Source organism: Oreochromis aureus, linkage group 18 (genome assembly GCF_013358895.1).
Source record: "Oreochromis aureus strain Israel breed Guangdong linkage group 18, ZZ_aureus, whole genome shotgun sequence".
NCBI lineage: Eukaryota > Metazoa > Chordata > Actinopteri > Cichliformes > Cichlidae > Oreochromis > Oreochromis aureus.
This window is the reverse complement of record NC_052959.1, coordinates 24,034,452-24,062,102: the sequence shown is the minus strand read 5'-3', so window position 1 is coordinate 24,062,102 and position 27,651 is coordinate 24,034,452. Positions and strand designations below refer to the sequence as shown.

The window sequence follows — 27,651 nt, the reverse complement described above, 5'->3', positions numbered from 1 at the left end:
TGCTTTATTTAACAATACACACGAGGTTACTTGCATTTCATCAGTGGAGCCCAGGCTTTCATCTATTACTTACTGAGGAGAAATGTTTCTATGTATGTTCACTTGATGTTGAATAAGTGACACAAGCAGACAATGCCACGGTATAATATATTGTCACCGGAATAGTAACAGTAACACACAAAACCTGAATTCAGGTCATCTGACTCACATTAAAGCCATATCGTTATAGGTGCTTCATTTGACAGCATGTCCCATGATCACTATCTAGGACAAAGACTTATTCAAGAGGGGTTCATCTATCATGAATGCATGGTTTGTGTGTGTGTGTGTGCATTGCTCAGCGAGAGAGAGAGCGAGAAAGAGCGAATCTCTCTGCTATTCCAGCAAACTCTTTGGCTGATGTAGTAACAGGTACATACCAACAGAGGTCGCTTTTCTCTCTTGTCTACTCCACTTTTAATCTTCACTTTGGTTAAATGTGACCTTTTTAAAGCTGGTTGTATGCATTTGCATAAATACACTCAATCAAACTCATCGCATCGTAACAATGTTCTGTTGGGGCACTAAAAACGAGGTCATTTCATGACAAGACATTTGCTGCTGGCTGTTGGAGAGTTGAAGGCATACTAAACTGCAGCCTTCCCCATCATGGGTGAGAAAGCAAGTCTTATTTTGAAAAACAGAAGGCTTCATCAGAGTAAATAATTAACATTTCAAAATAAATCCTCATCTGCGCAATTATGACAATACAGGAGAGGGAGAGAGTGTTGATGTTCACAGATGATGCTTGCAGTGATTTGACCAATATTGCATTAATAATGACCTGCTGATACTTGTGTTGTGATTCCAGGATTGAAGTAATCTTTAAAGATTTATTTAAAATAATTAACTAAGTTACATTAAGTCCAATTAATATTTTTGCACAATTAAATGGTTGACACATGCACAGTCCAGACATATTGTTACTTTTATATAAAACTAAACAAATTACACATTATCATCGAAAAGAAACTTGATAAAACTGAGTTGTTAAATGTGTCTGAACGTCCAGTGTCCGGAGACATCAGACATAATTTTACACAGGACATCTGACAGTGTTGGACATTTTGCTTTAACATTTTCACCTTGCAAATGGTTCATGTGATTACTGTTTTTAATAAAATATGTAATTTGTATGCACACAAATTAGTTCAATCTCAAAAGAACCTCATGAGCTTTCAACTTTAATTACACTACATGTTTTATTCTAATTATTTGAAATTAATTGAATAATATGTCCCACTTTGGTACACATTTATTCTGTTTTTGGAGTACATTTCATGCACTGTATGCCCTTTTCCGTTGCTGTTTTTAAAATTGTTGGTGTTACAGCATCCAGAATCCTCAGAGGAGCTGCTGCTCCCTAGCAGCCCTGCTCTGACCCGATGGAGTGGAACAACACTTAATGAGAGACTAAGTCCCTGTTGCATTTTGTTTTATTCTTTTGCGGATCTTAAGCTCCCGCTGCTGTTCTTTCCACTGACTTTACACACCTGATCCCTGTGACCTGAATGCAACAAAGAGAGCTGTGCTTAGAGAGCTGAACTTAGCCCCATGCCTTTCACTGCTGTGAGCCCAACAAGATCAGCTGAACCGTAATCAGCACCCAAATGTAGACCTGTGAATTTTTGCTTGAGCTGAACTACTCATCCTGACCCCGTTACTTAACAAATATTTAGACGTGACACATCAGTTAGTTTATTTATATCCAAACATTACATGAAAAATAGAAAATCCGTCAGTGATTAAAAGGTTTCTTATAAAACTATTACTGAGCAGTTGCTGTTTGCTTTGAATCATGATATCATTGACAGACAGTCTGAGGTAACAACAAACGCGTGACTACAATATGCCAAGGGTCAGATTTGTGCCAGCTTCCCCTTACAGCACACTCTTTTAGACACACATGCACAGTAGTACCCTCTCATGTGGGCTTGAGGTAGTTATAGAGAGCACTGAGTCCTCCTTGTAGCACCTCCTGGATAGGTTTGAGAAGGGGGTTATGCACAATATGGAGTCCTTTATCGAGCGGGTGGCACGCAAGCCGCCTCAGCTTACTTAATAAGTACATTTCCACTGGTACGCTTTGCAGATCATTGAAGTCAACATTTAGGAGTTCTAGAGACTCCAGGAAGCACAGAGTTTTGGGCAATGTGTGTATGCTATTTCCTTCCACAATGAGGATTTTTAAATTAACCAGGTCCTGAATCTGGTCCGCAATGGTCTCCAGGCGGTTGCAGGCGAGATGGAGGAAGACCAGACCCTTCATGCTATAGACGCAGGTGGGAATGTGAGCGATGTGATTGTGGCTGAGATTGAGTTTCGTCAGATTGCGCATGGCTGCCAAGGTGCTTGGCAGGCCTGTGATCTGATTATTGGCCAAACTGAGCACCTCCAGACAGGTACAGGAGCCCAGCTCCTCTGGTACCTCACTCAGGCGGTTGCGACAGGCGAAGAGCACACGCAGTTTCTTTAGAAGGCCAATCTCAGGTGGAAGGCGGGACAGGTTGTTCCCCCACAAGTTTAGAATCACCAGATTGTCAAGAGCACCCAGGGAAGAGGGCAAAGAGCACAGGCAGTTCATTGACAAGTTTAGCTTCTGAAGGTCTCGGAGTTGCCATAGTTCAGTTGGTGTTTCATTTAGTCCTCGCATGGCTAGACTTAGGGTGCTGTAACCAAAATGCAGTCTAGTGTGTCTGCGGATCCTCCCAGCAGCCAAGGACATGCTGGGCTGGTCGTCTCTAATTGCACTCTGTCTCCGTTGGCTCACGCTCATGTCACTCAACTCCTTGCTGGACAAACTGCGGGATTGCTTCCCACCCATTGCCCTGTTGACTATAACTTATCAGAAGATGTTAGCATGCGATTAGCTAAATCACTTACTCTTGGAAGAAGTTTGCTAAGAATACTGGCCTCTGATTGATCTCCGGGGTTCTTGAATGAGCTTCGCATGACATCATTATTTCCACTATTACACTGTCTTGGTCTTGTAGAATTCCTGATGCATACTAGAAACTACACTGAATACTGTCTAGGTTTTTCCTCACAAAGCTGAGTTACACGCCGCTGTAGCAGAGCACTGTTATGGTCTGAGCTTCCCATACCAACTGCCTATCTGACTGGATTTCAGTCCCCAGCTGGTCCTGTCACTTCTTCCAGTCCACAGATAGCACACACTGCTCCCCACCCACTTCAGGAGAGCAGGACTAGGGATAGGATCCTGTGTGTGATCAATCAGATGAGCCGAGTGCCATGATGTCATAACCTAACACCAGAAATATACCGGTTCTTACACACGCTGTGAAATGTTACATAACCATGTTTATTTTGTTAATATACTGTAAGCTACAGCTGTTATCGTCTGCAAGAATTTTTAATTTAAAATAAGTGAGATATTTGGCATACCGTCGGTCGCAATGTCCCCAAACATTTTTTTTTCTCTTGTGCTGGCCTCCGCACCTTTGTAAATGTTCCTGTGTTTCTTCTTAAACTTCTCAAACTGGCAGCCGCGAAAACACTGAATCATCTTTCAATGAAGCAACAGCTCTGTTATGTGCTGGTTTAATCTCAAGTGCAAAGGGACATGGAACGTTCCAGCATGTTCCTAAAAATCTCTGCTGGTATTCAAAATCTCATTCATGTGGCCCCCGAGGAGGAGTCTATCTCTTTATGCGAAACAGTATAGTGTAGCACATTTCAATTTTTGAATTTGTCTTACCCCCCAGCAACTTACACACCGAGGTAAAAAGTTCTCAGTGTATTTTCCCTAAAGGGTTTGTCTTAGTTGCTTCCTAGCAGCCCTTTCTTAAACCTATTTGTTCCACTCAAACTTTAAAAATGTCAAACTAAAGTTCAAATATCATAACATCTCAGTTTTGATCTTGATTTCGACCTTGATGCCAGAATAGCTGCTTCATTTATTGAGGTGATTGTATACACTGTAAATGATCCATTAAGTACAAACCTATACTTACAGACATGTGTGAGCAGGCATTATACACTTTAGTCCATTTATTTTCCAGGATACTAACACATTTTAGGCAATGCAACCAAGGATTAACATTAAAGTTTGAAGATGATGATAGAATCTCAGCTTTCATTCAAGGGATTGAACAAAAACTTGCATTAACTAATGTGGAGTTATTACAGACATTACCAAAATATTAAATGAAATGCTAATTTTTAATACTTTGTCAGGATTTCTTAGCAGGCAGGTCCTGAAATCTGGTAACCTTGGATATCACCAAAGAATGCATTTTCTCTTTTTTAATGCTTTCTATGCTTAAATATGAGCTCTTTTAACTACATGTTGAGGGTTCACAGCACAAACACAAATGTTACATTTGGCCAATCAGATAGGATTTTAATACTCAAGACTAGTCAAGCTTTTTATCCTTGAGAAAACTAAATGAATAGGCCAACACTTTAGTTCTAGCTATACTGTCGGTTCCTCTGGTGGTAGCATCCATGACCAACCTGCCATCCAGAGGCTGCAGTGTCACAGCTGCACAAAGTGTGATGTGTAGCCAAGTTTTGGACCAGATTAACTAGTGTGCTGATTGGTCTATCATCATATATTCCTTTGAAGCTCCTACATGGACACGACAGTAATCCATGTAGTAATCCAAGTCCCTCAGTTTACTCACAATCTAAAACAAGTCATTTTAGCTCTTCTTCCTTTAAGCTAATGTTATTTCAGTTAGTTGCACCTTGCAAACAGAAGGCCTGAACAGAGGATAGGAGGGGCTGCTGTGCCTGAGATGAGTGCACTCTCTTAAGCATCATACACATCCAAAATAGAAAATAGAACAGAAATAAGGAAAAAGTCTAATAGGTCCACCTTAAGTGCAAGTTCCAAATCTAAATAGTATTTTATAGAAAGTAAATAAATACATACATAAGTAAGTAAGCAAGTTCAATTGCGGGCATGTCATGGATAAACAGGGCTATGTAGTAAAACACACCGACGGGAAGACAAATTATGATTTTTGTAGAGAAAACAAAGCAATCAGCTTTGCTGATTCCTACATGACATAAATTTAGCATGAAAACGTTTTTCTTGTAAATGACTGATAAAAAATGAGTGAAGCTTGCCAGAAACAGGAGAACCACTGCTTTAGGCACATGTTGTTAGCAATAGGAGTGCCCTTGTTTTATTTATTTTCAGCACTTTGACTTTATTTTTAATAAAAGCTTGTTTATATTGCAGCCCATGGGTTGAAATCACACAGTCAGACAGACATGCATATTCCAACTGAAAATCTTTAGCTGGATGGTTTGCACACAGGGTGGTGCTGGTGTTTTAATGCTATAGGTTTGTCATATAAAGTAAATTTTAATGAAAATGATTTGGAAACCATAAAAATTTGCAAGCATGTCTGTAGTTTAACATGTATGGTTTTATTATCATTATGATTACTATACCAGCATGCTGTTCTTGATGTTTCACAGGATACATTCCAGTGAGTTTAATTAAGTCTTGAAAGTATAATTCCTTAAACATTTACTAAATGTTATCTGCTCTTTATGAATGCTAAACAGAAAATGACATCTCGTCATGTTGTATAATCTATTTTAAACAATATATAATGTGAACCATAAAGATGTTATATAAATGTTATGGGGGAAATATGAACTTGCTTTCCTTGACAGTCTTAAAGAGTCTGACCAGGACTTACAGCGGCCTTAGTCATCATTCTTCTCCCAGTCCAGTAATCAAAGTACCAGGATGACAGTTAGCAGTGATATCCTGCTCTGGGGACTCGGTGGCTCTGCTCTGAGCATGGCTACATCAGCACTTATGAATGACAGGTTGAACCATCTGTTTGCTGAATTGGACAACAGAGCTGTTGAGGTGCATTGGCCATTCAGGCAGCTGCTTGTGCAGCATGTCTCATCGTGGCAATTTTTCTTTCTTTTTTTCATTTTGGTAAATTCTAATACCCCCACATCACAGAAACTTTTGTAGAAACTGGCTGACTGGTACATTTCTTGTGTGCGTGCTTGCAACAAAAAAGAAAGTCTTTATATAGCCCCGTTTTTGTTTTTTTAAGGCAATCTGCAGTGCTGATCTTGTGTATATGTGTGCCACGGCTAATTTCACACACAGCAGGATCGCTATATCCTGCCATCCTCTATTTACATGAAAAATGATACCTCAGCTGTAACCGTCAGAGCATTGCCCCCCCCCCCATGTGCAAACACATCCCCGGAGTGGCAGCACCAGGCTCAGAACACATCCTGTCAAATATGCAGAAAAACCTTGGCTTCATATGCATATCCCTCATTATGGGTTAACTGTGGCATCGCAATACCTGAATAAAGCCAAAACGGATGGACAGATGGAGGAAGGAGATGGGATAGAAGCGAGATAGGTAGGTTGACGGATGGATGGACAGAGGGAATAATGGTTGTGTCTGTGACAGAGATGTCATTGTGACATACCTCTCTCTAACACACTGTAGCCCAACACTCTGTCATAATCATGTGTGGCATGAATCTTCATTATGATGTTCCTTTTCTCCATCCCGTGCATGTTTTCTTCGAAATGAATTGTCCTTTCTACACCAGAGGAACAGATGTGTGGAAACAGCTTGAGATTTAGATTACAAGAAAATGGGATTTACCATTCCTCCTGCATTCACACAACACCTTAATACAGAGTCCCATTAGCACCAAATGAGGATGAGTTATTCACTCAGCGAACAGTTACACCCTCCAGTCCTCAAGGCGACAAAAATGATCTCATTTGAGAAAGCTCATCTGGTTATGTGGCACAATAATGACTCTGGATGAGCTACCTTTAGAGACTCTAGTTCAAGATATATACTATTATTACTTGTTCATTATTGTGGAAGCTTCTGGCGATGACAGATGATATATGGTTTCACTGCCACAGAACCTGCTGTAGGTGTTTCTCCCCTGTTAAAATGTAAGAACACACCAAGACCCGAGGCTCTTTAGAGCCCATATTGCAGACACATTACTCCCCGAAGCTAGCACTCCTCCTGAAGAATATGCTTGCTCTTAAGACAGAATACAAGACAAGATCAGATCTGAGAGACAAGAAATATGCATTACGCAAGCCTTTTGACTATTACGGTCAAAATTAGCACCACGAAATGGGAGAAAGCACGCGAGCAGGGCTGCACGGCGTGCCACCTGAGCTGATAATTGTCTATTATTCAGCAGGTGCAGATGTGAATATTCACACCACTGGACACTTTCCACCACTTTTCCATTTGTGCACGTGCATGTTTTCCTCCCTCAGCTAATGGAGTCTGTGGATGTGCCCGTGTATTTTTCTAAAAAATTGAGGATATGTCACACATTTGAATTGCCATCTGGAAATTGGCTGCAACACCGCTCTGCCTGAACCTCCAGGTGACACAAAGGATCTACTCAGCAATGCAAATTAGCGGGGAGGAAATTTGAGGGAGTGTCCAACAAGTCTGCTCGGAGGCTGTGTACGAGGCCAAGAACATTTCATTTAAATGTTACAAATGTTCATTTATTTACCAGATTGGACACGCTGAAGTTGCCCGTGGCTTGTTGTGCAAAATGTCAGCATGGAAATAAAAGTGTTGTTATCATATTCAAGCATACTGTGAAAAAATACTGGCGTTAAAACACAAATTCACAAACACTCTGCGTCTTTTTAGAATATTTTTCACTTCCTTATCAACTCTAAGTGAAACACCTCTAGTGTGTATCTTGTAATCTGCTAATCTCCCACCTCAGGCCACATGCCAGGCATCTGTAGTTAGATATGTAGTGAAGCAGCCAGATTCATCTTGAGATAAACTGGGACAACATGATGAATAGATAATAAAGGCACCCATGGGAAAGCACTATCCGGGTTAACTCCACTGCGTAAAGATACCATTTGTAATGATGGCTGGAATCAACGGGGAAGCAGAGTGAGCAAAGCTAACTGGGCTCCTGAGTGACCAAATCAGTCGTGACTTTGCTGATACAGCAGATGGGGTGTACAAACCAATTGTAGCCGTGACAACAACAAGTGGGGTGATGAAGTACCGCCGAGCATCCTATCTGGGTCTCACCTGCTCGTTGCTATAGGCTACTGGATGCTAAACGAGAACAGCTGTACAGTCAATACAGTTCTGTACAAATCACAGAGAGATAAAATTTTAAGGCTTTTTTAAAGTACAGGTTTTGACCTGGTCACAACCTTCATGCTCAAGAGAAATGTGGGAAATGCTGATAAACAATTTATAGTCGAACTGGATTTTAAGTTTTGGTCCTAATAGGATTTCCAGTAAAACTTATACGTTATGGCCAGGCTTGCTGCTCTGATCCTGGTACTACCTCCCGATTTCCCCTGCATCTTATTTCCTTCCCTTCACTCCACTCTCCGCCAGATTGCTCAGTTCTCTGTTTGAGGTTTTCCTGTTCAGCTGCGCACTAGCTCACCTCGCTCCAGCTCACCAAACCAACTGACTGTGGATTAATCCTATCTGTCCCACTCGCCAATCGTCTCCAGCAACCCAGTGGCCATCAGCCACTTGCCTTGCTCCAGCACCCCAGCCTCAGCCTCTACCTCTGGCTGAGCTCCTCCAGCCCCCATCACTCTACAACACCAGATGGCGAGTCAAAACTTCCTGCCTGCCGCATCACATGCTGTTCATTTATTACTATAAATCTCCTTCAAATTTGCTTTTAACTCAGTTTTTTACATCCTGCTTTTGGCTGTTCCAACCCAATATTATTCATAAAATAACATAAGAGGTCACACTGAATAATCTAACATCCACATTAACAAGACATTAAAATGCAAAGAGACATTTACAACAAGGACAAATGTCAGAGCTATGCCCTTGGAAATTGCTGTTTAACAATAAAATACAATTAAAGAAAAGAATTGAAGTTAATGGGCTGAGTTTGCTCAGGTACTGCCAAGGCAAAGTCTAAATCAGTTCGTGCTACTATAATATCTGTTTTGGAACACATCTGATGCAGTCTGGGAGGGAAATGCAGGATGTAGCTAACACATTTCAGACTTTTAATTGGGTTTAAACCAACTGTCGGCTGATATTGGCAGTGATTTTGGTGCAGTTTATTCATTTTATCTGTGCTTTTTGCTGAAAAGCTGCCTGCTACATCTAAAACGAATGAGTCTGAACCATCTGCTGGAGCAACTCTTTGCATATATATATTTAAACTATTGCATTTTTTTAAGATGCTGATCATAGCAACTTTAGCATGATTCTAGCTATTTTTATTTTATCTGTGTTTTCATCATGTGCAAAAAATATGACAAAAAAGTGCAGCTCGTAGTGATCATCGGGCTGATCCTGAAGTCACGGTGACAGCAAGTGCAGCACATGTTTGAGTTAAAAGAGCAATTTAGCAGTTCAGCAGAAGGACAATAAAATAGGGGAAATGTCACTGCCAGCTAGAATAAACCACCTATTTTGTGTGGTTGTGTGTCGGGTGTTATAGAGAAACTCATATTGGAATTTCTGTTTTGACTGCAAGTGACAGAAGTTTCAGGGCTGATGATTTTTCTGTTCACGCCACCAGAACTTGAAACAATAGGATCTGACAGGCTCTGTTCTAGAAATTAGGATGCTTGCCAGACCATCACTGCCAGCAAGCCATAAATGTTTCATGTGGTGCTGATATGGTAATCATTGGACCCCTACAATGACACCTTGTGAGAGTTGGATAACGATGGCTGTCTTTCAGGCCTGTGTGACTCTGGACTCAGTCCAACAGCTGAGGCACAGCCTGAAGTGGGAATCTGTCTGCTAAAAAAGCCGAGCTGGATCCAATAGGTGGATAAAAATCTCAATAAGATGAACAATATGAAGGTGCACCAGGTGTCCTTTAGGCATCGCGCAGCTATGGACTCATTGCAGAGATATGCCGCACAAATACATTCCTCTTACTTAAATATGCATTCCGTTTCATGAGGTTTGCAAGAGGGTCCAGGTGCCCAGTGGTGGCACAGACCCAGCTGGAGGATGTGGCTGACTAGTGCTCAGGCTGGCATACTAACAGAGCCAGGGGTGCTTTTCACAGCGAGTTGAAAGAGGCTGGCGCTGGAGCCACGAACCCAGGATTCAGAAACGCAAGCTCCAGCTGCATGTCCACTACCTCCCATATAGATAAAGAAATTAGAGACTAGAAATTTAAAGTAATTTTTTTAAACCACACCCAAGACTGGACTTGAATACTGGTCTCGTGACATTACCTGTCAACTGCAGCAGATGCACGTTGATCACATCTTCCTGCTGTTGTGAGCACGATGTGTGTGATAAAATTTGCTGGTGCAAAAAAAAAAAAAAAAGAAACTTTGATGGGATGGAGCAATAAAAAGGGCAACATTTCTAAAACAGCTCAATGTATTATTTGTCTGAGCTTCGTGTAAGCCTTTTATTAAAGTGAAACAATCATGTCAGACACCTGTTGTTCTTGCAGGGGGTATTTATTGTTGGTCTGTGTCAGCACACTGAAATCCCTGGATAGACCATGGCTGTATTAACAGTATGACCTATTCTTGGTCATCATAATTTCCTGAGCATGTGTGTGTGCGCGTGTTTGAGTGGGAGAGGCAGAGAAAGTGACAGTGTTCGTGGGTATGAGTGCGCATTTGTGTGTCCAGTGATTGCATGCACCATATTTTCTGACACCCAATGTCATGCAGAACAAATCGCCTATTGCTGACACCAGTGATTTCTTGTCTCTACTGCTGAGAAGTGTGTGTGGAGGCAAAACAGTTGGGTCTTACTGACGGGGAGTTGGACATTTCTGTGATTAAGTAGTAATGGCCCAGGACGTGACAGGGAAACTGGGGATTTCCTCGGTCACAGGGCAATAAGAACTGCACAGCTTAGGCCTGCGTGCTGCTATTTTTGGGAGTGTATATAATTATTTCAAGAGTTCTGCCACCAGAACTTTCTAAACTGATGTTTAGGCGCTCTGCCCACAAAATCCAACTGTACCGGGTGAATTGCTTGTGTTTGTGCCGAGGGATGACTGGCAGACATGAGTAACATTACGGCTTTAAAAGCAAAGAGGACTTTCATTATCTCACCACCTTCTCCACGCCTGCCTTGAATTCCAGTCTGCAGATGGGCTTAACCCACTAATTGCGGCTTGAGTTCCTATGGTATTGTTGCATGCCTGCGGTTTAGTTTAAGGTTTTAGTTATATTAAGAGATGGGTATTTTAGCATTTGTAATAGAATATGCTATCAGCCCAAACAATCACGGATGTGTGTAGCGTGATTTATGCACCTTGTGCCTCACTGTTCTGGGACTTGTTATGACTCGGTAGTGTGGAGCAACAGGGCAGTTTGCGATTTTAAATGTGATGCAAAAACGAGAGATGGAAACAAACAGTAATTAGAAGTTGATGTTTCAGTGGGAATATAAAACAGTTATTTGTGCACATGGGGCTGAGGTACTCCAGTGAGTCCTAGCTATAAATGGTGCTCTGGGGACATCTAGTGGCCAATGCTGAGATAACTGAAGCAGGATATTACATTCTTGTAATATGTTTTAAAGTGGTACTGAGCAATAAGTCTCCAGGCTTTCTGAAGGTCTTTCAAGTTTTTCTTTGGACGTTGGCTGCTTTTTCACTCATTTTCAATCGAGTCCACATACCTGATTTTTCAGAATATTTTTTTCTTTGTTTGTTTGTTGCACTTTTCAACACTGACCATTGAATTATCCAAGCTTAAAAAGCACTAAAGAAATTTAGCAGACCACCACCTAGTCTAAGGTTCATGCCACAGAACCCTTAAATTAACAGTATCGGTCATTAACAAGATGTTTTTTTCTATTTTTTTCTATTATGTGTCTGTAATGGTTAATCCACCACTATGCACAAGCTCTTTAATCTAAATAATATTTTTTCATTCTAAAAAATATAAATTTTTTATCTGTTAATTTTCAAATGTACAATTATTTACAACATGCTGAAGTTAGATTGTGACCAAGCAGAAACCTGCCAATGAAGAGATTATTATGTAATTAATAGAGATGGGCAGATCGATACCAATACCAATACTATCGATACCAGTATTACCAGTATAATATTGGTATCGGATCTATAATAGCCAGTGGAATTGGGAATTTGTTTCTAGCTTCTCAGCTCAGCATGTAGCCCACTGAACAGTTTTTCACTTTGTTTTTTGTTTGTTTTTTAAATGAAAAATATACCTCAAACATATGTATACCTTTTTGTGCTGACTGTCTATTTTATTTATAATCTATTACACATTTAAAGAACACAAGTTGACTCAAAGTCCTTTAGAGACAGGTACATCCAGGTCTCCAAAAAATCCAGTTTCAAAGTATATACAAAACTGTGCTTTTTTGTTTTTGTTTTGTTAACTAATAATTGTGAAAAGTAAAAATCACTGTGATTTTGTGAACATTAAAATGTGTTCAGAATTTGCAAACTGGTGAGGATTTATCTCCTAAATCATGACACTCTGCTCTCTCCTACGTACGCTGCCTTAAAAGTATCGGTATCATTGGTATCTGGCAATACTGGCCCTGAATTTACTCAATGATATTAAAACATTTATTCATATATAATTTTCCTTTCATTGATGTTCTCCCCCAGTATTTCCAAGCCGTAATCTATGTTAACCTACTAATCTGTGGGATTTTTAATTGCAGTCGAGGCTGTTTCATTGTCATGTGATGCCTTATAGCCTCATTTCACACGGCCTTCTGCGCATCTGCATGAGTAAGGACCATCATCTCTGTTCCGGTCCTTCCTGACCCTAAAGATATGAATGACACCCCGCCCGACCACCCAGCACGTCACGAAGCCTGACACAGCCAATGGAAAATGTCCAAACCGGGTGCCGCTGTTTAACGGACAGCTGCCTTACCCAACGGGAGCTTTCCGTGCGCCTTCATCCCCCGCCTGTGCTCTACGTGTAGCCAATCAACGCGCAGGATCAATTACTAATTCATTACTTCGCAAAGGGGAGTGACGCAGTTATTGTAGATGTATAGATACTCCATGCTTTACTCATATGACCTGAAATTACATTTTTTTCAAGCTTTCACGCAAAAAACAAAATCCACATAAACACAGCAAAGAGGAGGGATTCCCACTGTCATCTGCAGGCTGCATGACCATTCTCTGCGCCCCTTGAATTTGGATGCCATTCCGGGAGGAGGTTGCGGTAAACCCCGAGGACTAGATGCGATAACCATAAGGAGACATGCCGCAGCCGAAATCACGAAAAATCGCCATCCTCGGGTACAGATCCGTAGGTGAGTATGGAACGGAAGCTGAGTATTGCGGGGAAAGAGGACCCAAAGGCGGCTTCGAGTGGGACGCAGAGCCTAGATTTTAGCGGCCTTTCAGGCCAGTACAAGTCCAGCGTGAGAGCGCTTTACGCCTCCTATAATAGACTTAAATTATAGGGAGTAGCATCTGACACGCGGCGTCTCAGGGCGGGCGAATGAGCGCCACCAGGTGAGACGTGGCTCTGCGGTGTGAGCGCAAGAGGCCTCCCATAACGTGTGCAAGAGAGAGATTTTAATCGATCTTATTGATAGGTTTCCCTTAGCCCTTAACCCCGGTGCCATGTTAGGCAGTGCCATGCCACGCAAACATTATCGACGGCTTTGACGCATTTAGTTTGCGTGATGATATTTAGTGATGTGTAAAAGCAAAGAAGCGCAGATTATGTACGGTGAAAGGATGTTGAGGATGGCAAGATGGCACACACAGATAGCACGACTGGAGGCCCAGGCAGGACCAACTGCAACCCTGTAATATCCCCACAGAGACGCGTGATGTGTTTATGGTTCCCTGCTTTGTAGTAACCTCGACGATTTCTAAACGTGTTCATCAGTATTACAGCGTGCTTCATGTGGCGCATTTTAGGTTTGATCACGGTTATTAAGCTTTATATTTGTATTTTTTGTATCATTGTATGGCTACATTCACTCATAGAGACTGATCTCGACAAAAAAACACTCATAATGATGACTTCTGTAGATGTTATCCCTTAATTGCTACACTGACTTCCTTCATCTGAGGGTAACTATCGTCTCTGTGTTTACAGGAAAGTCCTCTTTGACCATCCAGTTTGTGGAAGGCCAGTTTGTTGATTCCTATGACCCAACAATAGAAAACAGTAAGTGGGGATTTTTTTGAAATTCATACAAAAACCGGGTTTCCCCCAGGAAACTGTTTACATGTTTACACTGTTTACACAACTCAGGTCCCTGTCTCTCTTGTCAATCAGTAGCTAAAGTCTACATGTATTGGCCCCAAAATAGCTGTTCCTGTAATATCCTATCCTCAGCATTGCTGCTCAGTGTGTACCAGCAAAGCTGAATATCAAGTTTATCCTTATTTATCATCCCAGCACTACAAATGTGTCAGTTTGTCATTAGATGCTCTTCGTAGTGCAATGAATAAATCCTTACTGGTGCATCTTCTGTAAGGTCAGAACATCGTGTTCCTCATTATTTGTCATTTACTGTCGGCCCCACACTCGGATTTGCTTACAGCCAATTCTCACACCTGAAAAGCTGGAACGAGGATGTGTTAGCTTACGCTTTCCAGCTTTAAGGTTGTTCAGAGCACCTCATGACAGAAGGAGTTAACCACCAAAGGATTTCATGGAGTGACAGTTGTTTTTTCTTTCATAACTGATTTATATTTATACTACATCAGGAGTACATGCACTGTTTTTTGGTCGGATGCAACATTAAATATTAGAGCTTGACCAATATGGGATTTTCAACATTTGGTGATTTAAAAAATCAGATCTATTATCATATATATTTTTTTCTTTCAGATGTGAAGCACAAACAGATTTACATTTATTAATTGTATTATTATTTATGAGTCCTTATTTTTTTTTAAAAACACGACAGTGCTTATTAAAATAAACTTGTCTTATTGTCATAGTAAGTCGGGAATTTCCTATTTGTGCTCTGTCAGACTGCTCAGATCGGGTGTTTGCTTTGTTTGTGGTATCCAAACACCTGCTGGCAAAAGTAAAGTCGCAGAGGGCCCTCTGGTGGACACAATGTGCAACATCAACACTCATATTTTGAAGGGTGTTTCTCCCATTTCTTTTTTACTTTTTAAATGTTAATTTATTGTCTTTTGATTACTATATATCAGAAAATAGCTAATAAGGGAACGTATTAGCTATTATTATAGCTATTCATGTTTGCCTTTATTAGCTATTTGCCAATTTAATAGACTCCCACCGATATAGCTGCAGGACCGATATCAGTTGGGCTCTATTAGATCTTTAAACTGCACTTATATGGATGCAGATATCACATAGTTACTTTTTGTATGTAAAATACAAGGTAGCTTTATAATCGCTGCGGGTTGAGTCATAGTGGTACTACACATGACAGTAAGTGGAATGCATTTGTACGCACTGTGTATATTCCACCTTATCTTTGTGGGTTTTAACAAGGTTTAGAGGTTCAGAGACCCTGTTATGAGATCAAAAGCAAGTTTGTTGTTTACAGAATTTTGATTGAATTTACTAATGAATCACTGCAGCTGTAATACAGTAATTCAATGTAATAAAAATGTAGTAACATTACAAAGCTTATGCTTTATATTTTACATTTTGAACTACATTTTGTGCAGTATCAGAGAAAACTTTCTCTAAATGTGTCATTATGTACATTATGTTTAAATTATTTTTTAAAACTTGTCCGATCTGTTCTCAAAATCTAAATTCCATAATTTGAAAGCTCTATGTTCTAAGTGACTTCTGATTGAATGATTTGCAAGACTTTACTGTTACCAAGCAGGGCGTGATGTTCCTTCTAAGCAAATGCGTTTAAACACAGAAACAGCTGATTCCACCACTTTCCACACTTTCAACCAGAAAGAGAGAGCTTTCTTTTGGGATGTCAGCCGGCGTGCCGTTTGGTTGAGATAAACATTTCTCTCCCACTGGCATGCAGCGGGACTTCTCTAGTTAAGAAAGGAAACTTTTCTTCAAGACAATTTAAAAGCACTATTTTGGAGTGCAGGAGAACTTGCAGTTATTCATCAACCTCCAAAACAAACCTGAACCCAGCCACCCCAGAGATTTGAGTCTGAACTTGTAGGTTGTAGCTGTAGGCTATTTCTCTTCTCCCTGACATGTTCGCTCACATGCTGTCCCACCCTACGCTTCTTAAATCTGTTGTCTGTATCTATAAATAATCCCTGGATGGTTAATGTAAAATGAAGCGTCAGCGTTATCAGTGAGATGCTGCAGACTGTGCATGCCTGCTGTAGATAATACGACCCATCTCCAGGCAGATATTGACATTCCTGTCCTGAGTATGCTCATCGGGATGGATCTATAACTGGATTGTGTCTTGTATTTCTTGCAGAGAGTAATAAAGATACACTCAGCTGGATAGTACTGCATAGTTGCACAACTGTGTTGTATTTGTCATACGTATAAGAGAAAGGAAATGTATTGCCACATCTACAAAAAATTGTTTTCTTTTATTTGCAGCATTTACTAAGATGATCACAATAAATGGACAAGAGTACCATCTCCAGCTTGTAGACACAGCAGGGCAGGTATGACTCAGTGCGCTGTTTATGAACCTGCCAGTGATTTTATTGATTTTTCTGTTTTCTTTTTAATGTGTGTCGTAACATTACATGCTAATTCCTTAAATTCGAAATCCTTTTTCCAGGATGAATACTCAATCTTCCCACAGACTTACTCCATAGATATCAATGGCTACATACTGGTCTATTCAGTTACATCAAATAAAAGGTATAGAATTCCCTCCACTTCTCAAAACCAACCTAAATATCTCCTGTGTCCTGCATAATGAGGTGGACTGAAGAAAAGCAAATAAACTTTCCCGTCGTTTCTTCCAGCTTTGAAGTTGTACAAGTTATCCATGAAAAACTGTTGGACATGGTGGGAAAAGTTCAGTAAGTACAACTTTTCATTTTGCTCTTAAAGCCATTCCAAGCCATATGACATAAATCATGCATAAATGACAACATGGCATTTACTTTTTCCTTCAATGCAGAGTTCCAATTATGCTCGTCGGAAACAAGAATGACCTACATATGGAGCGGTAAGCGCTAGCACACACCTAAATTGTACATCCCTCTAGACAATAGGTGTGCACATGGGTCAGTGCGCTTTTTGGTTTGTGTAGAAATTTATATTTGGTTTCTTATTATTTACCAGCAGAAATGAAAATTTCATGTAAAACACACTGAAATACTGAGTATTTAATATTTGGTTCACACATGTCCCAAATGAAGACAGAAGCCATTTGCACTAAGCCAGGAAGCTGTACATTGTCTTGTTTAGCCCTGTGCTTTCACTGTACACAACACAGAGTCAGTGGATTAACATACACAAGCAGATTTCTAAGGAATTTAATACTGTGGGATATTTAAAGGAGAGACTGTGGCTTTATTCTGAAAGACAGTATTTGTGTTTTGGTCTGACTCTGCTGTCATCCCTGTGATTTTGCTCTCTTTAGAGTAATCAGTTGTGAAGAGGGAAAAGCATTAGCTGAATCCTGGAACGCTGCCTTCATGGAGTCCTCAGCTAAAGAGAACCAGGTAGGAAAGCTTATTTAACCATCGGTGTGGGAGAAAAAAAATAGCCAAATATGGTTACATTCTTCACTCAAAAACCAAATAAATAAATAAATAAAGGTGGCAGTGATAACAAGGTGTGAAGTTTACACATGCTCCCTGTGACTGTGTAGGTTTCCTCCCACGGTACAAAGACATTCAAGTTTGAATGAATTTTAAATTGCCCACAGTCATGAATGTACCTGTCTTAGTATGCAGCCCTGACATCATTTGGCAACCTGTCCGCTGCATATGACGCCTCTCACCCAGTGTCAAGTGGGATCAGCTCCTGCTTGGCTAACCCTGTAGAGCAAAGGCTTGTAGAAATAATGGAGGGATATGTGGATGGATAATTACTGAATTGCTTTCATTGTGCAGTGATGGTACGCATCCACAGGATTCTTTATTTTAGCACTCTCCATTTTCTCTCAGTGGAGGCAAGCTTACAAAGTTTCTGGTGCCGGATTGTGTTTCAATCAGGTCATCGAGTTGCCCACTCCTAGAAGTTCTAGGTTACTTTAATAAAGTCAGAGATGACCTAGTATGACTTGACACCTGTGAGAGCTCCTGAAAAAATGTAATCTAATGTGAAGACAGCCTCAGCACCACATGGACTTTCTGGTATGTTTTTGTAACACCAAGAAAGATTTACAAAAGAACAATAAAGCTGGTTTCGATTAGAAATTGTGGAGCAGGTGAGTTATGACTGGCATTTATTCGACACTTTTTAATGGTTCTTCTGTCAAGCATCCAGCGCAAAACCCCAGTTTAGTATGACTGGCTTGACAGGGATCGTAAAGTTGTAATCTTCATTGTGATAATGCGTGAAACTTAGGAAAACTTGCATTTAATGCCATTACCTCACGGTGTTGTGTGTCATCGAAGACTGTAAAAGGTGTCACTTGTAGTCTCAAACTAACATTTGACTCTGCTTTTTACTTCAAAACTGTGACGTAGGGCTGTGCGATATGACCAAAATCTCATATCCCGATATTAAGACATCTATCGGCCGATAACGATATAAATCACAAAAATGTAACATTTTCTGTAAATTCTGTGAATGTCGGGCAGCTCGACTTGCGTGAAGTGTTTCCAGCTGGGCGTCGCGTACCTGGAGTCGAGTGTTTTAACTGATGCATGAAACGATATATTTTTAGACATAGGTTGTAACGGCGCCGTTTTCTTTGTGAGTATTTAAAAGCCTGTTCTAACGTTTGAGTCTAAGGTTTATTTTTTAGCACCTGACGGCTCTTTTTTGCTTCTCATCCGTAAATACTCTGCATCTTTCACGTGATTCAGTTTATTTTGAAAAGTCTCAACAGGATCTTGAGCTTTATTGTGAAAGGTTGTTGCTAATGACAACGCATAAAAACAAGCGCTTGTCCGTCTGTAGTGTGGTTATATTAAATATAAGAGAAAGAGAGAACTTTAGGAAATTAATATAGCCACTACAGTGACCATCAAAATAATGAAAAAATATTGCCGTAAACATTTTATTTTGCGACACCACGAAACAAACGATAGCGTAAAATGAAACGATAAACGTTTTTATATCGTCATCCGATATATATCGTTATATCGAACAGCCCTACTGTGACGTGCAACATTTTTTCAATGGCAGTTGTACTTATTAATCTTTACTAATCAGTCTTTACTAAGCCACAGGCTAAAAGGCCTCATACATAAGCTATACTTGGTAGCTGGCTTTTGTTGAAAGAGAAACACAATCAGGTGACAGGTTCATTTAAACGAGACAATGCAAAGTGTTTAAGTTTGTCTTCCACTTCATTAAAGCAGACACCCCAGGATGATCTGGTTCTGATATGCAGTCTCTTTACTGTCAAGAGCAAATACAGAACATATGAAGTGACACTGGAATTAAAATGTGATTAAAGGCATATTTTATAGCTGGATTTAAATCTGCATAAAATGTGTTTAAAAAAAAACAGGAAACCAGATCAACAAAGCAGTCTGCACTGATTTACATCAGTTCACGAGATAATAACTTGTCGCCTATAGTTGCTTTATACAGTATGAAAAACTTCTCCTTCGTTTTATTACAGTCTTGCAGCTGCAATGCCACTGCATGACCTTCCACTATTTTTCTATTTATTGAATTACATACAGATGACACTAGTCTGCCTCAGAGTAAAGTCCAATCAATAGCAGACACATCAGACTGGGTCTCCTATGATATGTATTGCACTGGCATTGTTAACGTGGGAGATGTAGGATCACAGTGGCTCGTCAGTCCTGTCTGTGACTGCCTTCTTTCTTTTGCAAAAAGTACCATATGGTAAATGCTAAATGGACTAGTACTCATATAGCACTTCTCTGCTCTTACTGAGCCCTCAAAACACTTATGCTGCAAGCCACATTTATCCCTTTGCACACACACTCCCCTACAGCACTTTGTTTTGTGGCTTTAAAGGCTTTTTACCCGTCATAAGCACGCTCATATGTTGATGGTTATATCAGAGGGATTTTGGGCTTTACTGTCTTTCCCAATCATGCTTTAAAATGTGGTTATCAGGTAATATTCTTCAGTAGTGAGATTGTGCTGCTTTACACCAAATATGAAGCCTCAACAGAAGCCCCTTAGCTTTTTGTGCATTAGCTGTTTCACAGCGATGAGCCCAGTGATTTGACTGGCTAAGAGTGAATTTAGTAGTCAACAATCAACCTCTGATTTATATTCCACTTAAGCCAGCCCAAAATAGCAGGTGTGCTTGAAGCGCCCACACAGTCTGCCTTTCCGAGACCTATCATTTGGCACTTTTCACGGCCCCTGCATTGCAGTGTAGACCAATATGTCAGTGCTGTGTTTCCTCCCTCCAAGTAGACTAAATGTCACTAATGTATTTTTAACAATAGTTTATCCTCCCTAGACAAAAATGTGTTTATTCGGTATTCTTTTGATGCTAACCGTTTTTGCCACCGGCTTTGCCAACATACCCTAATAGTAGACAACAGCAAACTAGCCACATGTGAAATACAAAACAAACCCTCCTTCTGTTTTCTGCTGGATATATTTCTCAACATAGAGTAGCAAAGTTCATATTCAGGATGTCAGTTAACCAGCTTCAAATTAAATTAGAGGCAATAGTGCTCAACTTCAACACAATGAGATCTCTGTTGTGACTAAAGTCTGTGAGGCTCCAGTGGATGAGGAGCAAATTCAAACGTGGTGTACTGAGGCATGTGACAGCATTCTGTGTATGCGTGTGTGTGTGTGTGTGTGTGCGTGTGTGTGTGTGTGTGTTTGGCGCTCTCTTAGACGGCCGTGGAGGTTTTCCGAAGGATGATCCTGGAGGCAGAAAAGATGGACGGTGGCGTGCAGCCAGGAAAAACATCCTGCTCCATGATGTAGAGCCGCCCAATCAACACACAGGACACTGCACTGGGATATCCCGTTACTTGAAGGCTAGCTGCCAGTTCTCCTCCACCTCAACTGACTCCACCCCCAGGGTCCTAAATATCCAATATTGTCTATTTATGGCTCTGATTCCACTGTTATTTATCAGTATTCCCTTTTGTCATCCTTGTTTTTCTTCATGTGTTTGATAAAAGAAAAGGACAAGTGGTGGTTCCTTGTCTTACATTTCCCACAACCCGCCCCTCCGTCTCTGGGCTCGGCACTGATGCAAAACACAGAATATCACAGATGTATCAGGAAAAATCCTATATCGGAAATGGTGACAACTGTAACTAAGTTAGCAGTGGCTCAATGAATCTTTGCTTCCCGATATGCAGCTTCCATTTAGCCCCTTCCCTGTTTAAATAAAATGAGATAAGAGGATTGTCATATCTATCTGCCATGCATATGCCCGGAAAATGGTTAGATAAACACAGTCATTTTTTCTGATACATCACCTGCTGTTTGGTCCCACCCATATGCATCTCTTTTTCTACTTCATCTACACACAGTACCCACTTCTCTGTCCCTCGGTTTGTTTTCATAGCAGATACTGTCAGCCAAAAGAAAAAAAGAAAAAAAAAATCTGCATTCATTTTCTAATGTTGAAAATGTTGTACAAATGTTTTTGATTGTAATCATTAAAGCGAAAAGTGGTTATCTAAGCAGGCTGTGTTTTTGAATTATTGCAGAGGCTGTTAGCTAATGAGTTTTGTCACCAGGAAGGCAGGGTGTTTCTCTTTGTTTGCACCCTTTTAATGATAATTGATATGTTTGGGCTAAAAGAAGAGAGAAGTACTTAGCCGTTTTGATTTATTGAATCCTTTGTGCTTCTTCGTAAAAGATGGAATAAATTGAAAAGGGTGCGGGATGCAAGCACAAGGAGAATAATGATGTAATGATTTACTGCAAAGTAATAAAGGTTTGTTCCACCTCATTGCAGTATAATAACTAAATGCTGCTTCCATGCTTTCTTTTTTTTTCCCCCAGGGAGCAGTTATTACACTTTAGAGGCACATCTAAGGTATCAAACGCTGACTGAGAACAGGAGTTGCAGCCATCTGCTGTTCAAACTTTTGTTTGTGAGGTGTACCCAATCAAACGCAGGCTGACTTAAAGAGAGGGGGGAGGAAGCTATAACAACTTATTATGGCCAGAAGCTGAACTGGGAGGCTACAATACTTTCTCACAAAAGAAGAAGAATTTCTATGAATGGTATTCATGGAAGTTTCATTTAATTTAGTCCAGAAATACAAATATATAGCTGGATATGAGCATAATAAGTCCAATTTAATGATAATCAGTGAGCTATTGTTCCTTTAATAATAGTTCAAGAATTTTTAAGTAAATTGAGGTATTTAAAGTAAAACCTTGAGTTACCTGGAAGAGCTTTTATTACAAGAAATAACCCAGACAATAATCTGTTGCAAGTATAACATGATGGGATTTTCTAACATTTGCCTATTTGGGGATTTGTGATTGGCTCTTAAAGAAAAAAGAAAGAAACTCAGTGTCAATACACAAGAATAAGGACAAGCATAGGTGCTTTTTCAAAGTATTTTATTTTTCAGTCCAGGGAACTTCAGAGTATATTTTTTCTAAAAATAGCTGCTTTAATGTGTTCACACCTGGGTTCTCCCCGAAGCAGCTGCAGTCTGCAGGATTCACTGGGGGTTAAGTGCCTTACTCACACTGGACTGCAGTGAATTGTAATTTTCTTTGATGTTGAATTTTATAAGGTGTTGCACATGTCTTCGCTGCAGCACTTCATATTAATGTAGGCGTTCATCTTCAGCATTTCGCAACTGTCCAGATCCATGCATTTCTGGTAATGGCCATCTACGAAAGCCAGATGAAAAGGTTATGTTTCATTTTTTAAACATTTACATACTTCACATACACTTGACAGTCTCCATTATTATACAAGGAATAGTATCTCTGCTCTCTGTGACCTTATCCTGCAGAAAATTGATCAAAGTCATACTTTTTTATATAACATAATTTGCTTCTTGTGCTCTTTGGCCCTTTCCCTGCTGAAATAAATATAAGATGAAGAACTCACATGGTGCTCTGAGGAACTTGGCGGCAGCGCACCCGTTCTGTTCTGGTTTACATGTTTCTACAGTGAGCTCACAGCCACCTCTACCCCTTTTTGGGACACAGCGGTGGCAGTCCAGGGCTTCACCTGAAAACCGAAAAATAGTAAGAAAATTACAGAATAAATTCTGTCATAATGTGGCCGAAATGTATCTTGGGACAAAATAGCATTTGCAAAGGATTCAGAAGTTTTAATTTAGATGTTAAAGAGTGGTTTGAGTGGTTTGTTTAGGTTGTAGCTCACTGCAGTGAAGACTTTAAAATGAAGAAAATGGCGGTCACTGTTGCACAGCAGCAGAGGTTATGTTTATAGAGTGGAGAATCAGTGACAGACTCACCAGCTGTAAATAGCAGGGCGACAGCAAGAGCCAAGACCAGCAGCTTCATTGTTCTGTTCAGCATTGCAGCCTATGCAAGATAAAGCACAGGCTTGATAACACAGACACAAAGTGCTTTCAAAACATCAAATTCCAGCACTTTTAATTCATGAAATTTACCATTTATTTTAAACTTTTCCCGGTACTCAGTATTGTTTAATGGTCATATAAGACTCTAGAAAGTGACACACTCTTGAGTGAGTATATATAGTTTATATATAAATGTGTCTATATATGCCAATGCACAGTATTTAAATTTGACAGATCATATATGATCCCAAAACCACATCATTACCTATGATGTTATTAAACATGTTCCCAAAAAACTGCTGACAAGATCTAAACCACAAACTGCATTTGTCTGAAAAAAGTCTTTTACATATATACATACATACCTTGCTGTATGTCTATCTTGGTTTCTCCCAGCAACTGAGAGGACATCGGCTTTCCCTCTTTATATATACCCTTTCATACTTTGCACTGTCATGGTAACATCCCATTAGGTGCTATGGCTCTTGTAAGTCTATATACTTAGCATCTCACTCGCCCGAGTACACTGTGTTCAGGGGTCATAGTTTCCCAATGCTCAGATCCCCTCATTAAGCACGAGCTGTCCACCTTTTAGCCACTGTACAGTCTATAATTCATGAGAATTGCTAATAGCAATGTATGCATTCAGTTCAACCTCATATATTTATTTCTATAAGATACATTTGTACCTCAGGGGAATACGAGAAAGAAAGAATCAGAAAGAGTCAGACGTACATTGTGTTTGCTTAAGGTGGATCATGTGTGACTTATAAGAGGTGTAATACCTCTGTGTAAGTGCTCTTTAACCAGGACTGACCAAATACAATTTGATTTGAATCAAAACATTACCAAGGCCCTGACATGAATCTGCTCTTGATATAAATCTAATGAAAGGAAAGTAAAAGGGTGGAACAGTCACTTGCTGTTAAACAATGAAAGGAAATGCCTTTAAGTCCTTCAGAGCTGCTGCTCATGAAACTAAAATATCTTACATAGTGCAAAGTATTACGCACATTCACTTCTACCTACAGTATGTCCACATCAAAATACATCTATTCATAGCTGAAAAGCTGGTGACAACCGCGCTTTACAACCATGCAATGACTTGCATAGCATGCATAGACTGCCTGGTCTAACTCTTGGAAATATTTGTTCGGTTAAAACACGTGAGCTGCTTTGCACACACTCCTGCCATTAATATTCATTTTAAAATAGGTTCTATCAGCACTTCAAAACAAGATGACAGATTTATTGTTTCCATTGAGCCAACCTTTCACCTCTGCTTTAACTTTCCCTCTCTGTGTTTGTTTTCCTCCCCATCTCCTCCCTCATCTGGACACAGCCCAAATATTACCCTGCAACCCCCCCGCCTCAGTATAACATCACTCTCAAAGCCCAATCAAAGCAAAATCTCTCTCCCGCTATTGTTTCGTCCTCCCGAGCCAAACTCCAATATCAGCACTGGCACATGTAAGGGAAACTGTCCATGTGGCAAAATATCTAAACCCCCTATTGTTGTGCTTTTGTTGCTTCTCTCTCGCGATACCGCCACACTCTGCGCTGTCCATATATATCTGGGAGTCCAAATTTGTCCACTCCTATACTGTGTGAGTAATTTGGAACAGCCAACAGTGGAAAATGTCTCAGTACTCAGGAAAGGTGAGTACCACAACAAGAATGCAGCCACAGATTTAGGCCAGTTTCACAACAAAAGTTAATCACAATCACATTCATCTTGATGACCGGTCCAAACACGTTTCCTCAGTTAGCTAAACTGATATGCAACATTTTCACTGTTTATTAGGAGGAAATACTCAAATCTTGACTGTTGTTATGAATATAGATTGTCTTCTATGAGGGGAAATGTTTCACTGGGAGAAAGCTGGAGATCTGCAGCGACTGTGACAACTTCCAGGACCGAGGGTTCATGAACAGAGTGAACTCTGTCCGTGTGGAGAGCGGGGCCTTCGTCTGCTTCGACCACCCAGACTTCAAGGGCCAACAGTATATTCTGGAGCATGGAGAGTACCCTGAATTCCAACGCTGGAATGCCCACAATGATCACATGGGATCTTGCAAACCAATCAGGATGGTAAGAGTGTGTGTGTGTGTGTGTGTTTGTGCGAAAGATAGAGACCCCAGGGACAGACAAATATTTGGTTGGTTAAAAAAAACAGGAAGATGGGCACATGTGTGGCCTCATTTGTGCGCCTCTGTTTGTTGAAAGTAATAATGTTGGAACTACTTTTGCATAACAGACATCATCAAAGAAACTTTCAGGTTTTTACATCTCATACTTATGTAATCAGCTTAAAGAACTGCACTTATATTTCATCCTCCACATGTACTAACCTTTAGATTTCTATAGGTGCAAGTGTTTTGTGCCCACAATACAGCCTCTGTCACATAAAGGAGAAAGCCTTGGTCGTTTGCAGAGAGCTGAAGTCAAACACTGTTGACTCAGCGATCACGCATGTCATTATCCTCCCAGCATGGAGAGCACTACAGGATGGAGCTGTTCGAGGGGGACAACTTCTCTGGCCAGTGTGTGGAGCTGTGTGACGACTGCCCATTTCTCCAAGCACGAGGCCTGACCAAGAACTGCATCAACTCTATCAAGGTTTATGGAGACGGGGCGTACGTATCTTTGAGGCCATATATAGTTTTTGATTTAACTGAGAGAAGAGCGCATAAGACATGCCCTAAAACATTTTCCTTCATTATCTTTAAATAATGAACTAAACCTTTGTGAAACTGGCCACTTTCAACTGACCTGTTACAAGGTCATTTCACACAACATATATTTTCCCACTTGCCTTTTGTTGTACGTAACAAGGCAGATAGTTCCATAAACAGATGTAAGCACAAATACATGTAATCTGTATTAATTTTCTGTAGGCGTAGAAAGCAGACAGGTTGGGTTAAAAGAAAAACAAAGGCTAGCATTCAGAGAAAGTCCAGTCTAGCTTATGTGCAGGGTAAACTTTTCTAGGTGCCAGACCAACGACCAATGTGTTGCTCCGTATTAAACCTCACACATAAAGAATTTACAGTCTTTAACAGTGTAACAGCAAAACAGATGTGCCATCACCTTAAATAATTAGATGCACTCTCATCATTTTAATAGGGACCACTTCTTTAGCGGAAAGGAGACTTGTTAAAAAACACTGACTAAATACAGAAAAAATTAAATAAATATTAAAGTAAATGTGGGAAAAAAGTTTAAGAAAATGTGAACATAGTTATCTTGAATGGCAGTCATTAAAAAGAGAGAGAGAGAGAGAGAGAGAAAATGAATTTACTGGGGATCAGAAAAAAAGCAATGTTTCACTGGATTTTCACATGTAATTGGTCAATATTGTTAGTGGCATGAACAAAATTCTGAAGTCTCAGAGGTGGGGCATTCTGGGGCTTTAACAACAATGTTCTGAGGTTCAAAGTCAGCAAAGGTCCTTTGATAGAGACCAGTTAGGGTGTCTGTTTCTCCCACTACTTACATGCTGCCAGTTGTCTCTTCAGTGTTGGTGCTTTATTGGAGGCACCATTACACTACGAGTATCACATTAGAAAGAGTCAATCTCAAAGATAGACTTCTTAAAGCCTCAGCAGAACTATCTACACCGACTGATCTCAGCAAAAGCAAAGAAGAAAATGTGTTTTTATCTTTTTAATCTTTAAACATCAACCAAATTAGAATACTGCCTGAAAATGTTTAGTAAGCTGACTTTCTTTGCACTAATTTATTGCAAGTTTGATGCATTTGCTCTTATTTATTCACTGCTATTGAACAGGTGGGTGTTGTACGAGGAGCCTAACTACCGTGGTCGCATGTATGTCGTGGAAAGAGGAAACTACTGCACCCACATGGAGTGGCAGGCTGAGAACCCCAACATCCAGTCTATTCGCAGGGTTGCAAACTACTTTTAAAACCATCTCACTATCGCTGTCAGTGTGACTGCAGGGAATAGATCCACTACACTGTCAAGTCATCTCACACGTGGCTCTGTGGGGCGATAATAAAGATGAAGAAAATGTTTGGCACTGCTTGTTGTTTTATTTTTGTACTGAATTATTTAAAGGTTCAAATAAAGTAGTGATCCTACAGCA

General features: G+C 40.3%; 4 protein-coding genes across 4 annotated transcripts; 2 read left to right on the top strand and 2 right to left on the bottom strand.

Moving 5' to 3' along the window:
• Positions 1-1,790: 1,790 nt before the first annotated feature.
• On the bottom strand, positions 1,791-2,982 carry LOC116313445 (leucine-rich repeat-containing protein 30). Its single transcript, XM_031731152.2, has one exon. The coding sequence runs from the start codon at positions 2,861-2,863 to the stop codon at positions 1,964-1,966; it is 900 nt and encodes a 299-aa protein (XP_031587012.1). The 5' UTR covers positions 2,864-2,982; the 3' UTR covers positions 1,791-1,963.
• A 10,004-nt stretch (positions 2,983-12,986) lies between these two features.
• rheb (Ras homolog, mTORC1 binding) lies at positions 12,987-21,705 on the top strand. The gene is made up of 8 exons (XM_031731060.2): positions 12,987-13,301; positions 14,102-14,173; positions 16,529-16,596; positions 16,716-16,798; positions 16,906-16,962; positions 17,064-17,111; positions 17,529-17,610; positions 20,903-21,705. Exons 1-8 carry the CDS (start codon positions 13,250-13,252, stop codon positions 20,993-20,995), a joined length of 555 nt encoding a protein of 184 aa, XP_031586920.1. The 5' UTR covers positions 12,987-13,249; the 3' UTR covers positions 20,996-21,705.
• Positions 21,706-22,583: 878 nt separating this feature from the next.
• On the bottom strand, positions 22,584-24,034 carry ly97.3 (lymphocyte antigen 97, tandem duplicate 3). Its single transcript, XM_039602744.1, has 4 exons — positions 23,910-24,034; positions 23,476-23,545; positions 23,103-23,225; positions 22,584-22,879 (listed from the first exon to the last, which is right to left on the bottom strand). The coding sequence occupies exons 2-4, from the start codon at positions 23,537-23,539 to the stop codon at positions 22,773-22,775; spliced, it is 294 nt and encodes a 97-aa protein (XP_039458678.1). The 5' UTR covers positions 23,540-23,545; positions 23,910-24,034; the 3' UTR covers positions 22,584-22,772.
• Positions 24,035-25,043: 1,009 nt separating this feature from the next.
• LOC116313438 (gamma-crystallin N-A-like) lies at positions 25,044-27,639 on the top strand. Its single transcript, XM_031731144.2, has 4 exons — positions 25,044-25,203; positions 25,388-25,636; positions 26,036-26,181; positions 27,336-27,639. The coding sequence occupies exons 1-4, from the start codon at positions 25,183-25,185 to the stop codon at positions 27,469-27,471; spliced, it is 552 nt and encodes a 183-aa protein (XP_031587004.1). The 5' UTR covers positions 25,044-25,182; the 3' UTR covers positions 27,472-27,639.
• The last annotated feature ends 12 nt before the right edge of the window (positions 27,640-27,651 follow it).